This window comes from Trichomycterus rosablanca, chromosome 7 (assembly GCF_030014385.1).
Source record: "Trichomycterus rosablanca isolate fTriRos1 chromosome 7, fTriRos1.hap1, whole genome shotgun sequence".
NCBI classification, from domain to species: domain Eukaryota; kingdom Metazoa; phylum Chordata; class Actinopteri; order Siluriformes; family Trichomycteridae; genus Trichomycterus; species Trichomycterus rosablanca.
The window spans coordinates 29,037,761-29,056,042 of NC_085994.1; the positions used below are offsets into that span (position 1 = coordinate 29,037,761).

At 41.1% G+C, this 18,282-nt stretch overlaps 1 protein-coding gene across 1 annotated transcript in view; it reads right to left on the reverse strand.

The window, feature by feature from the left end:
* Positions 1-6,466: 6,466 nt before the first annotated feature.
* cfap74 (cilia and flagella associated protein 74) overlaps positions 6,467-18,282 on the reverse strand; it is a 127,098-nt gene continuing 115,282 nt past the window's right edge. The window contains exons 38-39 of the mRNA XM_062999204.1: positions 11,671-11,805; positions 6,467-6,766 (exon numbers count right to left, since the gene is read on the reverse strand). Of these exons, the coding sequence (XP_062855274.1) occupies positions 6,656-6,766; positions 11,671-11,805 (246 nt within the window). The 3' untranslated portion in view covers positions 6,467-6,655. The remainder of the gene's footprint in view (positions 6,767-11,670; positions 11,806-18,282) is intronic.

Below are 18,282 nucleotides of genomic sequence, written 5' to 3' on the forward strand. Positions count from 1 at the left end.
ACAATTCCCACATACACACAACAAAAACAAAACCTTCCTGGCAAAGTGGAGGCTTATATACAGTAGTGTTCAAAACAATAGCAGTGATTTTAAAAAAGTGAATAAAGCACAAAATCATTATAATTACTTTTATTTCCATAAATGCAAATGCACTGAAAATACTACACTTTTAATTCTAAATCAAAACATTAACAACATTTAGCCAGTTTGTGTTAATCCTTTACAGAAAGTTAAGAAAAATGAATATTAGGCTGTTCAAAAAAATAGCAGTGCCAGCATTTTTCTTTAAAAACTCAAAAAATTTATCTATAAACTGAAAATGTTTGAGGTTTCACTTTACTTTAAATTACTGAACTAATATTTAATATAACAATTGTTTCTGAGATCTGTGTTGCATGGAGTCGACCAACTTCTGGCACCTCTGAACAGGTATTCCAGTCCAGGATGATTAGACTACATTCCACAGTTCTTCTGCAATTTTGGGTTTTGCCTCAAAAAAACGCGTTTCAGATTTCAGCCCACAAGTTCTCTATGGGATTGAAGTCAGGGGATTGGGCTGGCCACTCTATTACCTCAATCTTGTTTGTCTGTAACCAAGATGTTTTGGGTCATTGTCATGTTAAAACACCCATTTTAAGGGCATTTCTTCTTCGACATAGGGCAACATGATCTCCTCAAGTATTCTGATATATTTAAACTGATCCATGATCCCTCGTATGTGATAAATAGACGTAACACCATGGTATGAAAAACATCCTCATATCATAGTTTTGTACCACCATGCTTTACTGTCTTCACAGTGTACTTTGGCTCGAATTCAGTGCTCGAGGGTCGTCTGACATACTGTCTATGGCCACTAGACCCAAAAAGAACAATTTTGCTTTCACCAGTCCACAAAATGTTGAGCCATTTCTCTTTGGACCAGTCAATGTGTTCTTTGGGAAATTTGAACCCATTCAGGACATGTCTTTTTCTTAACAACGGGACTTTGCAGGAGTTCTTGCTGGTAAATTGGCTTCACTTAATCATCTTCTGTACTCACTGGGAACTTCAGATGTTCCTTGATCTTTCTGGAGGTGATCACTGGCTGAACCTTTGCCATTCTGGCTATTCTTTGATCCATTCAAACAGCAGTTCCACGCTTCCTTCTGCGTCTTTCAGGTTTTGGTTGTCACTTTAAGGCATTTTAGCTGAGCAGCCAATAATTTGCTGCACTTCTCTGTATGTTTTTTCCCTCTAAAATCAACTTTTTAATCAAAGTACGCTGTTCATCAGAACAATGTCTGGAACAACCCATTTTACCCAGTATTTCAGAAGGAAATGACCAACCTGTGCAACATTTGCCACCCTCCTACCTTAAATAAGGGCCAAAATTGACACCCGTTCTTCTGCAGAATGAATGACTTCACCAATTGAACTCCTCACTGCTATTATTTTGAACAACCCCCTTTCAATCAATGCTTCGATTACTCAGAATGAACGGCATGCATGTCCTAATTGTTGGGTTTGTTTTGTTTTCAATACTCTACTACACTTTCAAGTAAATTTTTTGCTATGTAGAAATAACATTTCTACTAAAAACTTTGATTTATCAAGTTAATGGTGTTGGACTGCTATTTTTTTTAACACCACTGTAGCTGTATGGTTTTGGAATAGGATGTCTAAGAAGCTCATGGTTAGGTGTCCACAAACCTTTGGCCATATAGCAGATTTTACAGCAATTTATTCAATCAATCATTTGTACGAATCTCTTAATCCTGGTCAGAGTCGTGGTGAGTCCTTTCATAAGTGAAAACACTGGGCACAAGGTGAGAATACACCCTGGCATTCACACCAGGTGGTTATTTAGAGCAGCCAATCCACTGTCTTCGTGTATTTGTGAGAACCAAAGATACTGGAATGCAGAGTGGCTGCAAAGACAACAAAAACAACACAGCTTAGCTTGCAAGCTGGAGGGCTGTGTCTCAATCCGCACAAAAAGTACTGCACAGTGTGCTCAAAACAATAGCCTTCCCATTGGTCAAAATGTACTGTCATTTGGTGCACTATTTAGTATATAGGATGAAATTTTTTGCATTTCCCCCCAATTTTCCTCCCAATCTCGTCATATCCAATTACCCAATTGCATTATACTTGCTCTCTACTGATGTTGATCTCCACCCTGACTGAGAAGAGCTGTGTCTAACACATGCCCCTTCCGACACGTGTGCAATAGCCTATTGCATCTCTTCACCTGCACGAGACGAGTTCATATGTGGATCAGCTTTGTGTACAGAGAGCAACACCCTGATCATCGCATTATTCCCCGACTCTGTGCAAACTCCATCAATCAGTCAGCAGAGGTCGTAATTGCATCAGTTATGAGGAATCCCCCTCCGGCACCCCCATTTGAACAACAGCCAATTGTTTCGTTTATCAGGTTTCTTGTTCCAGACAAGCCTCAGACAGTTGCAGATTCAACACTCCCAAAAATGTGTCCCCAAAGCCTCTTCAGGTCTATCCAGATTGCTTCTGGTGTATTCCAGTCAACCCTTCCTGTGCTTCCTGGCCAAGAGTGGCATGTGTCGTGCAGTACAACCAAGTAGTCCTTGGTTGTTAAGTAATCTTTTTATGGTTGCCATTGACACATTTGTCCCAGCCCTTATTAGGTCATCCTGTAAGTCTTCTGCAGGTTTTTTCTTTGTTGTTCAATGAGATTGCTAAGGCTTCTGGATGGAATTTTGGGCCCTCTCCAACAGCCAGGCAAAGTTGATTCTGCACCATAAGTAGTTTGAAACTTCTGGTAAATGTTCCCAGTGGTGTCTCTAGACAGAGCCAGCCCATGGCATAGGTGGTATAGGCGAATGCTTAGTGTACCATCCATTCATGGGGCTGCTTGGATGCTTCAATTAAGAAGAAAAAATTTAACTTTTTTTTAATATATATATACCTGTATATATATTTTCTCCCAACCAATTTAGTGTAGTCAGTTTGTCTTCCGCTGCTGGGGATCCCCGATTGTTTGCGGTTGAGGTGGGTATATTGCTGCTCACGCCTTCTCTGACCCACGCACAGCCCTTAACGGAACCATTTTCCCAACCATGCACTCTGCACAGGCGCCTCTATCCGCCAATCAGGGTCAAACAGCGTTTGAAGACCCTGCCCACATAGTCCAGTCATTCCTCCCTGCAGGCACTGCTAATTATGCCCGCTAGATGGCGCTCAGCCGACCGGTGGCAACGGCGAGTTTCGAACCGAGGAGTTCAGAATCTCGGCGCTGGTGTGCTAGCGGAATATCCCGCTGCGCCACCTAGGCGCACTTTTACTTTTTTAAATGAATACTATTTATACTATTATTATATACGAATACATTTTTTTTTACTCTATTTCTTAAGAATTTCAAAAACAAATTACAGCACTGTTCTACATAGTCACCTTCTGATGCATTTTTCCCAGCCTTGTACCAACTTTTTAATGCCATCAGCAAAAAATGTTTTTGATTAAGCGCTTAGCCACTGATGCACCGCTGCTTTCACATCATTATCATCACAATAAAATATTCTTTCCCTTAAAGCTTCTTTGAGCGGTCCAAAAAGGTGGAAATCTGATAGTGCTAAATCTGGACTATAAGCTCTCTCTCAGTCTCTGAGACACGACCAATTACTCCTCCCACCCTCACTGTTTCCAACAAAAATATAAAAGTGCAGAAACTTTATGAAAATCTCTCGATATAATTAGGGCTTATTTATAATTATAAACTCAATTTTTTTCTGTGATGTGTGCCACCCGTACAACATCCCCCTGACATTTCAAACCTTCCTAAAACTCTAGACAGGCTTACCTGCCTGTGGTGGTGAAGTGCCTGGTAAAAAAAGGGTTAAAAGACAGAGGTAATGTGATCAATGAATACTTTATCTGTTGCAGAATACTGTTACCATTAGATGCAAAGTTAAGTTACTAGCTAGCTAGATAATATTTGCTAATTTAATAAACAGCAACTCAGAGTGTAACAGAATGTAAGTGATCATTGCAATGGTCGCACATTGTATTAGCTGTCAGAAAAATTATGGTCTGTGTTTGGCTGCACTTTCAGAATGTTGGCCAGTTGTTAAGGAACAATGGTGGTGTCAAAATCAGCTCCACATTGGTCTGTGGTACACAAATAAGTTAAAATCAAAGTAATATTCTCAAATTGTATGAACATTAGTAATTAGTTGTAGTCTACTCTGTTTTCTGGCTGGCATTCACTGGTCTGACATCCTCCAGAGTCAAGACTATGCACACTATCAGTTTCTGATAAATTCTTAAAATTATATTTAAGTGGCCGATATGAGTTAGACACAGGAACAACAAAGGTAGTGTAAAGAAGATAATATTAATATAGAGAGGCCTGAAAATCCTTCAGTCTAGAATAGGATGCAGGGAACATCAGGTGGCACTACAACGCACAGATTTTTAATCTGATCTGGTAAGACAGGGTGAGCAGGGTCAGGAAGCGGAATGCTTCGGAGGAGGCTCATCATTCTAAGAAGAGCAGAGCAAAATTTGAGCTGTAAAAGGGGAAGAGAACAGGAAATAGTGACGTTTATCAACAAACCCTTCTAGTTCATAAAACATCTGTTGGTTTAAAAGTGAGGTGGAAGGCTGTCCTAAATGAAGAAACGAATACCTAAATTAATACCTCTAATCCACCTTCAGTGACCCAATTAGAAAGACTGAACTGGGAAATTGTGACGCCCTCTCAGTCCCTGCAGAGCCTTCAGAGGAGTTTGACCTTCAAGAAGCACTCCTGAAGGAGGTCCAGAATATAGTTAATAAAGGGATTAAAAAAAGTATCTATCTATCTATCTATCTATCTATCTATCTATCTATCTATCTATCTATCTATCTATCTATCTATCTATCTATCCATCCATCCATCCATCCATCCATCCATCCATCCATCCATCCATCCATCCATCCATCCATCCATCCATCCATCCATCCATCCATCCATCCATCCATCTATCTGGTCTGGAATAACAGCAAGATGACTAAACAGAGTTTGGATCCCAAAGACAGAATATGCTGAGAACATTTTAGGATAATATCCTTGCTGAGTGCTAAAGGAAAGGTCTTTTTCAGTGTGGTGGCAAAGCACTTAATGGACTACCTTTTGAAGAACAGGTACATTGACACCTTGGTCCAGAAGGGTGGTATCACAAAGTTACCAGGGTGTTTGGAACACACTGGAGTCATCACACGACTCCTGAGAGTGGCCAGAGAGCACAAGGGTGATCTAGTGGTTCTGTGACTGAACATGAAGGTAAAATCTGAGGGCCAGAATGTTGAGGCCCTAAATCAATATCCGGAATCTCGGAACCACCAATACGAAGATTCATCACCACAGCACAGAGACAATCTTGGGTGCCAGCTGGATTCTTAAGTGGCTGGAAAGGGTGGTGCACTGGGATGTTCTTTAAGCCAACAAAAAAAGATTGGTTGTATTGAAGAGGGAAGAAGGCTAGGAAATGTACTGTTTCTTAACTGAAGGCAAGGAAATACCAACTATCAAAGAGAAACCTGTTAAGAGCCTTGTGAAGATTTGATGTAACTCTCAGAGACAAAACGGCACTAACGAACACCTGTGGAGAGCTTGAACAATGGTTGCAGAAAGTCGATTAGACCAGACTCCCAGGGCAACTCAAGGCATGGTTCTACCAACATGGAATACTGCCAAAAATCCTCTAGCCTTTGCTTCTGTATGAGTTTCCAATCTCTATTGTTGCTGAATTAGGGTGGCCAGCAGGTTCCTGAGAAAGTGGCACACACCATATAAACAGTAAAATTCTACAGTAATGAACGCAGCTCTGCTCCTACCGCCTCGTGAAACGCTCGCATTGCAGACATTACACCGCTGTTGGACTCGTTTCACTTTCCAATTTAAAGTATTTCCACACAGCGGACATGCTGACGTAAAACAAAAGATCGGGTTATGATCGGCATTAGTAAAGCCGATTTCCGATCAGTTAAAAATGCCTTGATCGGCCCCGATCCCGATCTGTGAGATCGGATCGGGACATCCCTAGTATTATGTAATTGTGACATGGCAGCATTAACAAAATATCCCGCTACCCTAAATACATCATTCATTACCTTTGTTAATTTGCTGTATCATTCAACTGATAAAATGTAAGTTTAGAGTTTCATTGGAGGGTTACAAATTTCAGATAGCAGGTGCATGTTCAGGATAAGATAAAGCTTATTAAACTTTTGTTAAATAATTCTGAAGCTGCATGTATGCATATAGGCATTAGACTATAATTTTTAATTAAGTGTACTTAAGTATACTTAAGTTGATGCTCGTTTTCTATTTAATGGGCAGTATCACCCACCTGAATCTCTCTAGCTGCAAAAACAACTTAGGAAAGTATGATGAGAGAACGTTTAGACTCCTGTCTCCCTGCAGTACAAGTTAAGGGTTAACATCATTTTTAAGGAAACAACATGATGCAAATTTTAATTTATTTAAATGGTTTATATGGTTGATTGAATTTATTTATATGGACACATCATAACATTTTAAACATTTATGTGGTTATTTATTTCATGACATTAAAATAAGTTGTTCTGTATGATTATTAGCAATATATAATCTTAAAACAGAAAAGCTACAGCAAAATATACTGCTGACGTGCTATCCAGAGTGTGTATGGTGGGATGTGTAGGCCAGGAGTGTAACATTGTACACCTCAGTCTCGACTCCTTTCAAAATGAGGGGAACACACACCTGAATCACCTCACTGGGCTAGAACACAAAAACACACACACACACACACACACACACACACACACACACACACACACACAAACACTCACATTATTTACATTATTTGTTAAAGTGGAATGGCCACACAGTCATAATGTTGTAATCAGTGGTTCATCCCACTCAAATAGTTTGAGTTTTGGCTCTAGTGGTTACAAATGTAAGCACAACAGCAACAGACACCATAAGTACAGTATATGGGCATATGGAGTGTGTCTCTAGGAATGTCAGTGTGAAGTGCAAATAACTGATGTTAAAAAAAGACCTTAGTAGTTCATTCCAAAGTTGTCCAGTGAGGTTAAGATCAGGGATCTGTGCAGGCCACCAGAGATAACTAAACTAGTCAAACCATGTCTTTATTTGTTTATTTATTAGGATTTTAACGTCATGTTTTACACTTTGGTTCCATTCATGACAGAAACAGTAGTTACTGTAGTAGTACAGTAGTAGATTCATCAGTTCACAAGTAAAAAAAAAAAAAAAAATTCTACCTTTTTCTCCTGATTTTAGCGCATCCAATTTTTTCTTCCTCTTTACTGGTGCTGACCCCTGCTCCTGATTGAGGAGAGCGAACTGACACACGTCCCCTCGATACGTGAGCAGTAGCCGACTGCATTTTTTCACCTGCACCAGCCGAGTTTACATGCGAATCAGCCCTATGTACGGAGAGCCACACCCTGATCAGCATCATTTCTCTACTCTGTGCAGACGCCATCAACCAGCCAGCAGAGGTCGTAATTGCATCAGTTATGAGGTCCCCATCCGGCTCCCTAACCCTGAATGAACAACAGCCAAACGTTGTTCATATAGCCTCCCAGCCCAGCCAGATGGCAGAGCTGAGACTCGATATGATGTATTCGAAGTCCCAGCTCTGGTGTGCTAGCGTGTTTTACCGCCCATCAGTTCACAAGTTTTAATGTCATTTACACAATTCACAATTACACAATCATGGACAATTTTGTATATCCAATACACCTCACTTGCTTGTCTTTGGACTGTGGAAGGAAACCGGAGCTCCCGGAGGAGAACATGCAAAGTCCACACAGAAAAGACATGGACCGTCCCACCTGGGGTTCGAACCCAGTACCTTCTTGCTGTGAGGCGACAGTGCTACCCACCGTGCCGCCCATGTCTTTAGGAACTAGGATAGCAACTGTTGACACACAGTTGGTATCTTATCATTTGTTTTATGGAACTTATTTTATACACGTTATACAATTGTATTTTATACAGTAGCTAAAATACCTGAAAAACATTTGGCAATATATTGTATCATGCCTTGTTTTTCATTTGTAAGTAGTAAAGAGGGTGTATAGAATGTGTACACAAAGTATTTTTGTTTGTCTTCTCCATGTTTCCACATATTTGCAATGAAGAAGTTAAATATTGACCAGGGCAGTTTTAATTGTTTGCACGCAGTAATTTATTTTGTGTGTGTGTGTGTGTGTGTGTGTGTTTGTGTGTGGGGTGCAAGCTCAAATTCAAATTATAAATGTGCACACACATACAAACTAAAACAAACAGCATAATCTGACTGGTTATATAGTTTCCACTGACATTATCCAACCTGCTGTTACAGGTGTAGTATACTGCAATCCCATACTGCACTGCAGCATCACCAGGGCCGGAGTGGGCCCCTTTTTCAGCCCAGGAGTTTCATGCCCAAACCCGGCCCACTTTTTCCATGCAGGAGGAATTTAAATAAATGAAACAGCAGCTAGCTCTTACAATGCCTTTTTATTGGATATAAGTTCAGGTATATGTTGGTAAGTTAACAGAAAACACTTCACTTAAACATGTTTAATTCAATTTAAATCAGATAAAGATTTAAAAGGTAAAAATTGATAAAGATGAAAATGTATTTACATTTGTACAGGAGCAGTAAGTTGAAATAAAAATAATTTGAAATTAAAACTGCATGTCTTCCCAACAGAGAGGGGCTCTATTGTTAGGTTTACACTAAGCTTTACTACCTGCATATTTAGGCTACATACAGCATCAAAAGCCTCCTAAGCAGTGCACTGGTTTCTATAACTTTATTAATAACAGTGTCATTGTCTATAGACATGAGACATGGCTTATCTGCTGCTCTGAGGCTAAAAAACCCCCCATTTCATTAAGGGTTAGCCTATTTTGCTGAATAACATAACATGCTTGAAGTTGTTTTTTTTTTTTTTTTAACAATTTAGCCTATATTATGATGGTGTAAAATTGATAGTGATTTAGGTTATTTGTCTCCATTTGTTAAAATAAATTAGGCTATCGTGCTGACATCTTTCTGAATGTCTGAACAATTTGACATATATCATGTATATTCTCTACGTTATATTTTACATTACAAATAACTATCTTAGTTTAAACAAAAACATTCCATTAATGAGTTAGGCTATTTAATATATTACACTTCAAATTATGTTTATTATTTTCCGCTTGAAACTGGATATTTGTGATTATTGGGTTCTACAAAATAAACGATGATAAGTTGACGTTGCAAATGTTGCGCAATACTGGCTGCATAGGGTCTGTCCTCTGGAAAACAGCTCTGTTAATTTGGCACATTTGGCAGCATCTTCTTCCAACACCTTTCTTTTTTTTAACCTGGCCTTTTCGGCTCCACCTGGCCTCTTCCTGCCCTCCATCACCACCGACTGATGGTTTGTGCTATTCTGTTGCTATATTTACTTTACGCCTCGTGGGCCAAACCAACTTCAACATTTGGGAGGGGAGAATTTCCTCAGATGGTAGAACCCATCTAATCTACTGCGATGTAGGGGCTGCTCTGTCAAATGAATGGAGAATTAATGCAAGAAGAAGATTAGATAAGTGTCAAAATTATTTTTCCCATCCAACCGGCCCAAACTCGAGATTGACATGAGCCGGCCAATCGGGAATCCTCCCGAATCTCCCGATTAGCCACTCCGGGCTTGAGCATCACCCACATCTAGATTTTTCGCTGTGTTGCTAATAAAACTCCCAAAAATATATTTTATATCCAATTTGTGTATATATGTGCATGTGATGCTCCTTATAATCGGTTACATGCATTCTACACTATATTGCCAAAAGTATTCACTCACCCATTCAAATAATTGAATTCAGGTGTTCCAATCACTTCCATGGCCACAGGTGTATAAAACCAAGCACCCAGGCATGCAGACTGCTTCTACACACATTAGTGAAAGAATGGGTCGCTCTCAGGAGCTCAGTGAATTCCAGTGTGGTACCGTGATAGGACGCCACCTGTGCAAGTCCAGTCGTGACATTTCCTCACTACTAAATATACCACATTCAACTGTCAGTGGTATTATAACAAAGTGGAAGTGATTGGGAACGACAGAAACTCAGCCACAGGTGACGTAAAATGACAGAGTGGGGTCAGTGGATGCTGAGGCGCATAGTGCACAGAGGTCACCAACTTTCTGCAGAGTCAATCACTACAGACCTCCAAACTTCATGTGGCCTTCAGATTAGCTCAAGCAGAGGTGGAAAGTAACGAATTTTTACTTGAGTACAATATTTTAGTACTCTTTCCACCTCTGAGCTCAAGAACAGTGTGTAGAGCGCTTCATGGAATTAAGTGTTCTCTGGAGTGACGAATCACGCTTCTCCATCTGGCAATCTGATGGACGAGTCTGGGTTTGGCGGTTGCCAGGAGAACGGTACTTGTCTGACTACATTGCGCCAAGTTTGGTAGAGGGGGGATTATGGTGTGGGGTTGTTTTTCAGGAGTTGGGCTCGGCCCCTTTGTTCCAGTGAAAGGAACTCTTAATGCTTCAGCATACCAAGAGATTTTGGACAATTTCATGCTCCCAGCTTTGTGGGAACAGTTTGGGGATGGCCCCTTCCTGTTCCAACATGACTGCGCACCAGTGCACAAAGCAAGGTCCATAAAGACATGGATGAGCGAGTTTGGTGTGAAAGAACTTGACTGGCCTGGCCTCAACCCGATAGAACACCTTTGGGATGAATTAGAGCGGGGTCTGTGAGCCAGGCCTTCTCGTCCAATATCAGTGTCTGACCTCACAAATGCGCTTCTGGAAGAATGGTCAAAAATTCCCATAAACACACTCCTTAACCTTGTGGAAAGCCTTCCCAGAGAGTTGAAGAGTTGAAGCTGTTATAGGTGCAAATGGTGGGCCAACATCATATTAAACCCTATGGATTAAGAATGGGATGTCACTCAAGTTCATATGCGTGTGAAGGCGGTTGAGCGAATACTTTTGGCAATATAGTGTATATTTCTATTCTCATTTTTTTCTCTCTCTTTCTGCTTGCCCATATTTTAGAGGAGGCTGCAGCCCTGGAAGCCCCCCTCTTCACACTTCTGAACTTCTCGGTTTGAAACTCGCTGTTGCCTTCGGTCGGCTGGGCGCCATCTGGCGGGCATTATTGGCAGGGCCTGCAGCAGATACTAATTGACCATCGTTTCTGCAGAGTGGGGACTAGACTATGTGTGGGTGGGACCTTCATACGCTGTGTAAGGACCCTGATTGGCGGAAGAGATGCCTGTGCAGAATGCAGGGGAGAGAAGAGGAGGGCTTTGCACGTGTCGGAAATGGGGTATGTAAACATGGTAAAAATCTACATTAAAATTTTTTGTCCAAATACCATAATAAATTTACTTTACTATTTATCACAGAGACTGACTGCCAGTAAAACTACCAATCCTTCCAAAATGCCTCAGCTGTGCTTAGGGGTGGTCTCCTCTCATACACTCCCCTCTAGTTGCTATTTTCTTTGGAATGAAGGTAGCCACATAAAGCAAATCTGGGTATGGCAACATTTCAACATGATTTTTATAAAAACAGTTCTAAAACTCCAGTTGCTATGCAATAATGACAACCTTTTGTAATCAAATCTGATTATGAGAATATTGTAAGACTTACATTATGGCCGGCAGGAGGCGTCCAAGAAATAGTGATAGTGCGCCTTTGTCCTGCATCCACATTTCCTTTAGTTGGGTCCACATTGATGCCATGCTGCTGCAGAACAGCCATGTTCTCCCATGAAAACTCCCCACCCTGGAAAAGGAGGAATTATACATGCTTTATACTGAAGATCCAAAAACAGTCATATTTATCAGACATGCAACATAATTCTTATAATATGTGAACATACACCGATTAGCCATAACATTAAAACCACCTCCTTGTTTCTACACTCTGTCCACTGTCCAGGCTTAACTTACCATATAGAAGCACTTTGTAGTTCTACAATTACTGACTGTAGCCCATCTGTTTCTCTGCATGCTTTGTTAGCCCCCTTTCATGCTGTTCTTTCATGCTGGTCAGGACTCTCCCAGGACCACTACAGAGTAGGTATTACTTGGGTGGTGGGTCATTCTCAGCACTGCAGTGACACTGACATGGTGGTGGTGTGTTTGTGTGTTGTGCTGGTATGAGTGGATCAGACACAGCAGTGCTGATGGAGTTTTTAAACACCTCACTGTCACTGCTGGACTGAGAATAGTCTACCAACCAAAAATATCCAGCCAACAGCGCCCCGTGTGCAGCATCCTGTGACCACTGATGAAGGTCTAGAAGATGACCAACTCAAACAGCAGCAATAAAAGCGATCGTCTCTGACTTTACATCAGCAAAGGTGGACCAACTAGGTAGGAGTGTCTAATAGAGTGGACAGTGAGGGAACACGGTATTTAAAAACTCCTCCAGCAGTGCTTGTGTTGTTAGTGTTTTAGCATTAGTGTGTGTTGTGTACCAGCACAACACACACTAACACACCACCACCATGTCAGTGTCACTGCAGTGCTGAGAATGATCCACCACCTAAATAATACCTGCTCTGTGGGGGTCCTGTAGGGGTCCTGACCATTGAGGAACAGGGTGAAAGAAGACTAAAAAAGAAACAGCTGGACTACAGTCAGTAATTGTAGAACTACAAAATGCTTCTATATGGTAAGTGCAGCTGATAGAATGGACAGTGAGTGTAGAAACAAGGAGGAGGTTTTAATGTTATGGCTGATCAGTGTATAATCATAACCATCATCAATCAATCAATTAATCAATCACAATGTCCCATCAATGTATTGATGTAAAAAATAAACATATTCCACTTACTAACTGTATGTAATGTCATAATCTATGAGTGTTCCCATCAGTTGTTGATGGGAACACTTATTATTGTAACATCGTACTGCTAGCACTTCACTTCAGCTAAACCTTTATAGCTCCGATTTGAAGTTTATTAGCCGCACATTTATGCAGCAACCTAAAATAGTTACAGACATATTTAACTCACATTAATGTCTTTATGTGATATTTGTTTAAAAAAAACAAAAAACAAACATGTGAAGTCTCATTAAAGTGTCAATCATTGTAACAATGAATGTGTAACACGATAGACGCAAATAGCTTTCATTTATTGCATATTCGTATATTATCCTGTGTAGCTGTACTGTATGATAAGTAGCAGTATTAGTGTTTGATTGATTAAAGTACAACCCCAAATCAAAAAGTTGGGACAGTATGGAAAATGCAAAAAAAGCGGTTTAGACAAATATGGGTTTAGAAATGAGGTAAAAAACTAAATAAAGATGTGATTTCACAGGTAATGGCAACAGGTGATTGTAATCATGATTTGGTACAAAAGTACTCGGCTGGTACAAAAGAGACAGAGGATCTCCAGTTTGTCAACAAATGCATGAGAAAATTATTAAAATGTTTAAATACAATGTTCCTCAAAGAAAGATTGGAAGGGATTTGCATATTTCTCCCTCTACAGTGCATAATATCATTAAACCATTAATGGAATCGGGAGGAATTTCAGTGTGTAAAGGCCAAGGGCGATCTCCAGTCCCTCAGACGGCACTGCATCAAGAACTGTGGAAACGTGTATTGTGGTCAGATGAATCAGTATTCCAGATATTTATTTTTTTATTTTTTTAAATGGATGCCGTGTGCACCAAACCAAAGATGAAAAGAACCATCCAGACTGTTATCAGCAACAAGTCCAAAAGCCAGGGCCTGTCATGGTATAGGGCTGTGTCAGTGTCCTTGGCAAAGGTCATTTACACTTCTGTGATGGCAGCATTAATGTAGAAAAGTACATTGAGATCTTAGAGCAACATATGCTGCCTTTAAGATGTCATCTCTTCCAGGGACGTCCATGCATTTTTTAACAAGACAATGTAAAATCACATGCTGCACACATTACAAAGGCATGGCTGGGAAAGAACAGGGTACAGGTACTGGACTGGCCTGCCTGCAGTGCTGACCTGTCCCCAATAGAGAATGTGTGGAGAATTTTTAAATGAAAAACGCAACAGCGACGACCCCGTACTGTTGCACATCTTAAGACGTGTTTGCTGGAAGAATGGGGACAAAATAAAAGCTGAAACACTAAATCACTTGGTATCCTCAGTGCCAAAATGTCAAAGAGTGATGTCAAAGTGTGGTAAAAAGGAATGGCAACGTTACAAAGTGGTAAATGCTTTTATGACCAGACAGGACATGAAATATCTTAGTTTCATATTGTCTGTAGTCAAGTCAAATTCATTTGTATAGCGCTTTTTATAGTACGTAGATATGGTCTCAAAGCCACTTTACAGCATCCAGGACTGACAGACCAAAAACAAAAAAAATTCCAAGAGGAAACCTTGAGAGAAACCAAACTCAGCAGGGACCCCCATCCTCCTTGGGTGGCCTGGAGACTAATTTAAAAGTAAATGTAAGAAACATTGCATTTTTCCTAAATGTAATTTTCCATACTCAACTTTTTTCTGATTTGGAGTTGTAGTTATTTTTTTTACTACAGTCAGCTTTTATTCACAGTCAGTCATTATGAGCAAGCGGAAGGGTTGCAGTGACTTTCATCAGATAATTCAGCAGCCCCAGAAAAAGTAGTTGAAAGCAGTAGGAAAATGAGAGAGAGAGAGGGAGAGAGGGAGAGAGAAAGCATGGATACTGACAGGACAGTAAGAGGAGCTGTAGAGTTGCCCACCACTACTTTCTTGCTGTGCATACAGTATGGAGTTTGCGGTACCTCACTCGGACTCGACTCATGACTCGCAAAAAAATGACTCGTACACAACAAGAGTCCCTAGCGTCAGCATGTGTTTACATTAGTTATGTGTGTCAATTATATATATAGTATATATATGTATATATGTGTACAGTATACAGTATATATATATATATACAGTGTATCACAAAAGTGAGTACACCCCTCACATTTCTGCAAATATTTTATTATATCTTTTCATGGGACAACACTATAGAAATAAAACTTGGATATAACTTAGAGTAGTCAGTGTACAACTTGTATAGCAGTGTAGATTTACTGTCTTCTGAAAATAACTCAACACACAGCCATTAATGTCTAAATGGCTGGCAACATAAGTGAGTACACCCCACAGTGAACATGTCCAAATTGTGCCCAAAGTGTCAATATTTTGTGTGACCACCATTATTATCCAGCACTGCCTTAACCCTCCTGGGCATGGAATTCACCAGAGCTGCACAGGTTGCTACTGGAATCCTCTTCCACTGCTCCATGATGACATCACGGAGCTGGTGGATGTTAGACACCTTGAACTCCTCCACCTTCCACTTGAGGATGTGCCACAGGTGTTCAATTGGGTTTAGTCCATCACCTTTACCTTCAGCTTCCTCAGCAAGGCAGTTGTCATCTTGGAGGTTGTGTTTGGGGTCGTTATCCTGTTGGAAAACTGCCATGAGGCCCAGTTTTCAAAGGGAGGGGATCATGCTCTGTTTCAGAATGTCACAGTACATGTTGGAATTCATGTTTCCCTCAATGAACCGCATCTCCAGAGTGCCAGCAACACTCATGCAGCCCAAGACCATGATGTTACCACCACCATGCTTGACTGTAGGCAAGATACAGTTGTCTTGGTACTTCTCACCAGGGCGCCGCCACACATGCTGGACACCATCTGAGCCAAACAAGTTTATCTTGGTCTCGTCCGACCACAGGGCATTCCAGTAATCCATGTTCTTGGACTGCTTGTCCTCAGCAAACTGTTTGCGGGCTTTCTTGTGCGTCAGCTTCCTTCTGGGATGACGACCATGCAGACCGAGTTGATGCAGTGTGCTGCGTATGGTCTGAGCACTGACAGGCTGACCTCCCACGTCTTCAACCTCTGCAGCAATGCTGGTAGCACTCATGTGTCTATTTTTTAAAGCCAACCTCTGGATATGACGCCGAACACGTGGACTCAACTTCTTTGGTCGACCCTGGCGAAGCCTGTTCCGAGTGGAACCTGTCCTGGAAAACCGCTGTATGACCTTGGCCACCATGCTGTAGCTCAGTTTCAGGGTGTTAACAATCTTCTTATAGCCCAGGCCATCTTTGTGGAGAGCAACAATTCTATTTCTCACATCCTCAGAGAGTTCTTTGCCATGAGGTGCCATGTTGAATATCCAGTGGCCAGTATGAGAGAATTGTACCCAAAACACCAAATTTAACAGCCCTGCTCCCCATTTACACCTGGGACCTTGACACATGACACCAGGGAGGGACAACGACACATTTGGGCACAATTTGGACATGTTCACTGTGGGGTGTACTCACTTATGTTGCCAGCTATTTAGACATTAATGGCTGTGTGTTGAGTTATTTTCAGAAGACAGTAAATCTACACTGCTATACAAGCTGTACACTGACTACTCTAAGTTATATCCAAGTTTCATGTCTATAGTGTTGTCCCATGAAAAGATATAATGAAATATTTGCAGAAATGTGAGGGGTGTACTCACTTTTGTGATACACTGTATATACTGTATATATATATATATATACAGTGTATCACAAAAGTGAGTACACCCCTCACATTTCTGCAAATATTTTATTATATCTTTTCATGGGACAACACTATAGACATGAAACTTGGATATAACTTAGAGTAGTCAGTGTACAGCTTGTATAGCAGTGTAGATTTACTGTCTTCTGAAAATAACTCAACACACAGCCATTAATGTCTAAATAGCTGGCAACATAAGTGAGTACACCCCACAGTGAACATGTCCAAATTGTGCCCAAATGTGTCGTTGTCCCTCCCTGGTGTCATGTGTCAAGGTCCCAGGTGTAAATGGGGAGCAGGGCTGTTAAATTTGGTGTTTTGGGTACAATTCTCTAATACTGGCCACTGGATATTCAACATGGCACCTCATGGCAAAGAACTCTCTGAGGATGTGAGAAATAGAATTGTTGCTCTCCACAAAGATGGCCTGGGCTATAAGAAGATTGCTAACACCCTGAAACTGAGCTACAGCATGGTGGCCAAGGTCATACAGCGGTTTTCCAGGACAGGTTCCACTCGGAACAGGCTTCGCCAGGGTCGACCAAAGAAGTTGAGTCCACGTGTTCGGCGTCATATCCAGAGGTTGGCTTTAAAAAATAGACACATGAGTGCTGCCAGCATTGCTGCAGAGGTTGAAGACGTGGGAGGTCAGCCTGTCAGTGCTCAGACCATACGCCGCACACTGCATCAACTCGGTCTGCATGGTCGTCATCCCAGAAGGAAGCTGACGCACAAGAAAGCCTGCAAACAGTTTGCTGAAGACAAGCAGTCCAAGAACATGGATTACTGGAATGCCCTGTGGTCTGACGAGACCAAGATAAACTCGTTTGGCTCAGATGGTGTCCAGCATGTGTGGCGGCGCCCTGGTGAGAAGTACCAAGACAACTGTATCTTGCCTACAGTCAAGCATGGTGGTGGTAGCATCATGGTCTTGGGCTGCATGAGTGTTGCTGGCACTGGGGAGCTGCAGTTCATTGAGGGAAACATGAATTCCAACATGTACTGTGACATTCTGAAACAGAGCATGATCCCCTCCCTTCGAAAACTGGGCCTCACGGCAGTTTTCCAACAGGATAACGACCCCAAACACAACCTCCAAGATGACAACTGCCTTGCTGAGGAAGCTGAAGGTAAAGGTGATGGACTAAACCCAATTGAGCACCTGTGGCGCATCCTCAAGTGGAAGGTGGAGGAGTTCAAGGTGTCTAACATCCACCAGCTCCGTGATGTCATCATGGAGGAGTGGAAGAGGATTCCAGTAGCAACCTGTGCAGCTCTGGTGAATTCCATGCCCAGGAGGGTTAAGGCAGTGCTGGATAATAATGGTGGTCACACAAAATATTGACACTTTGGGCACAATTTGGACATGTTCACTGTGGGGTGTACTCACTTATGTTGCCAGCCATTTAGACATTAATGGCTGTGTGTTGAGTTATTTTCAGAAGACAGTAAATCTACACTGCTATACAAGTTGTACACTGACTACTCTAAGTTATATCCAAGTTTTATCTCTATAGTGTTGTCCCATGAAAAGATATAATAAAATATTTGCAGAAATGTGAGGGGTGTACTCACTTTTGTGATACACTGTATATATATATATATATATATATATATATATATATATATATATATATATATATATTAGGGCTGTCAAATATATATAGTTAATCGCAATTAATCGCATTTAAAAAAATCTGTGTAAATGTTATAGAAAACA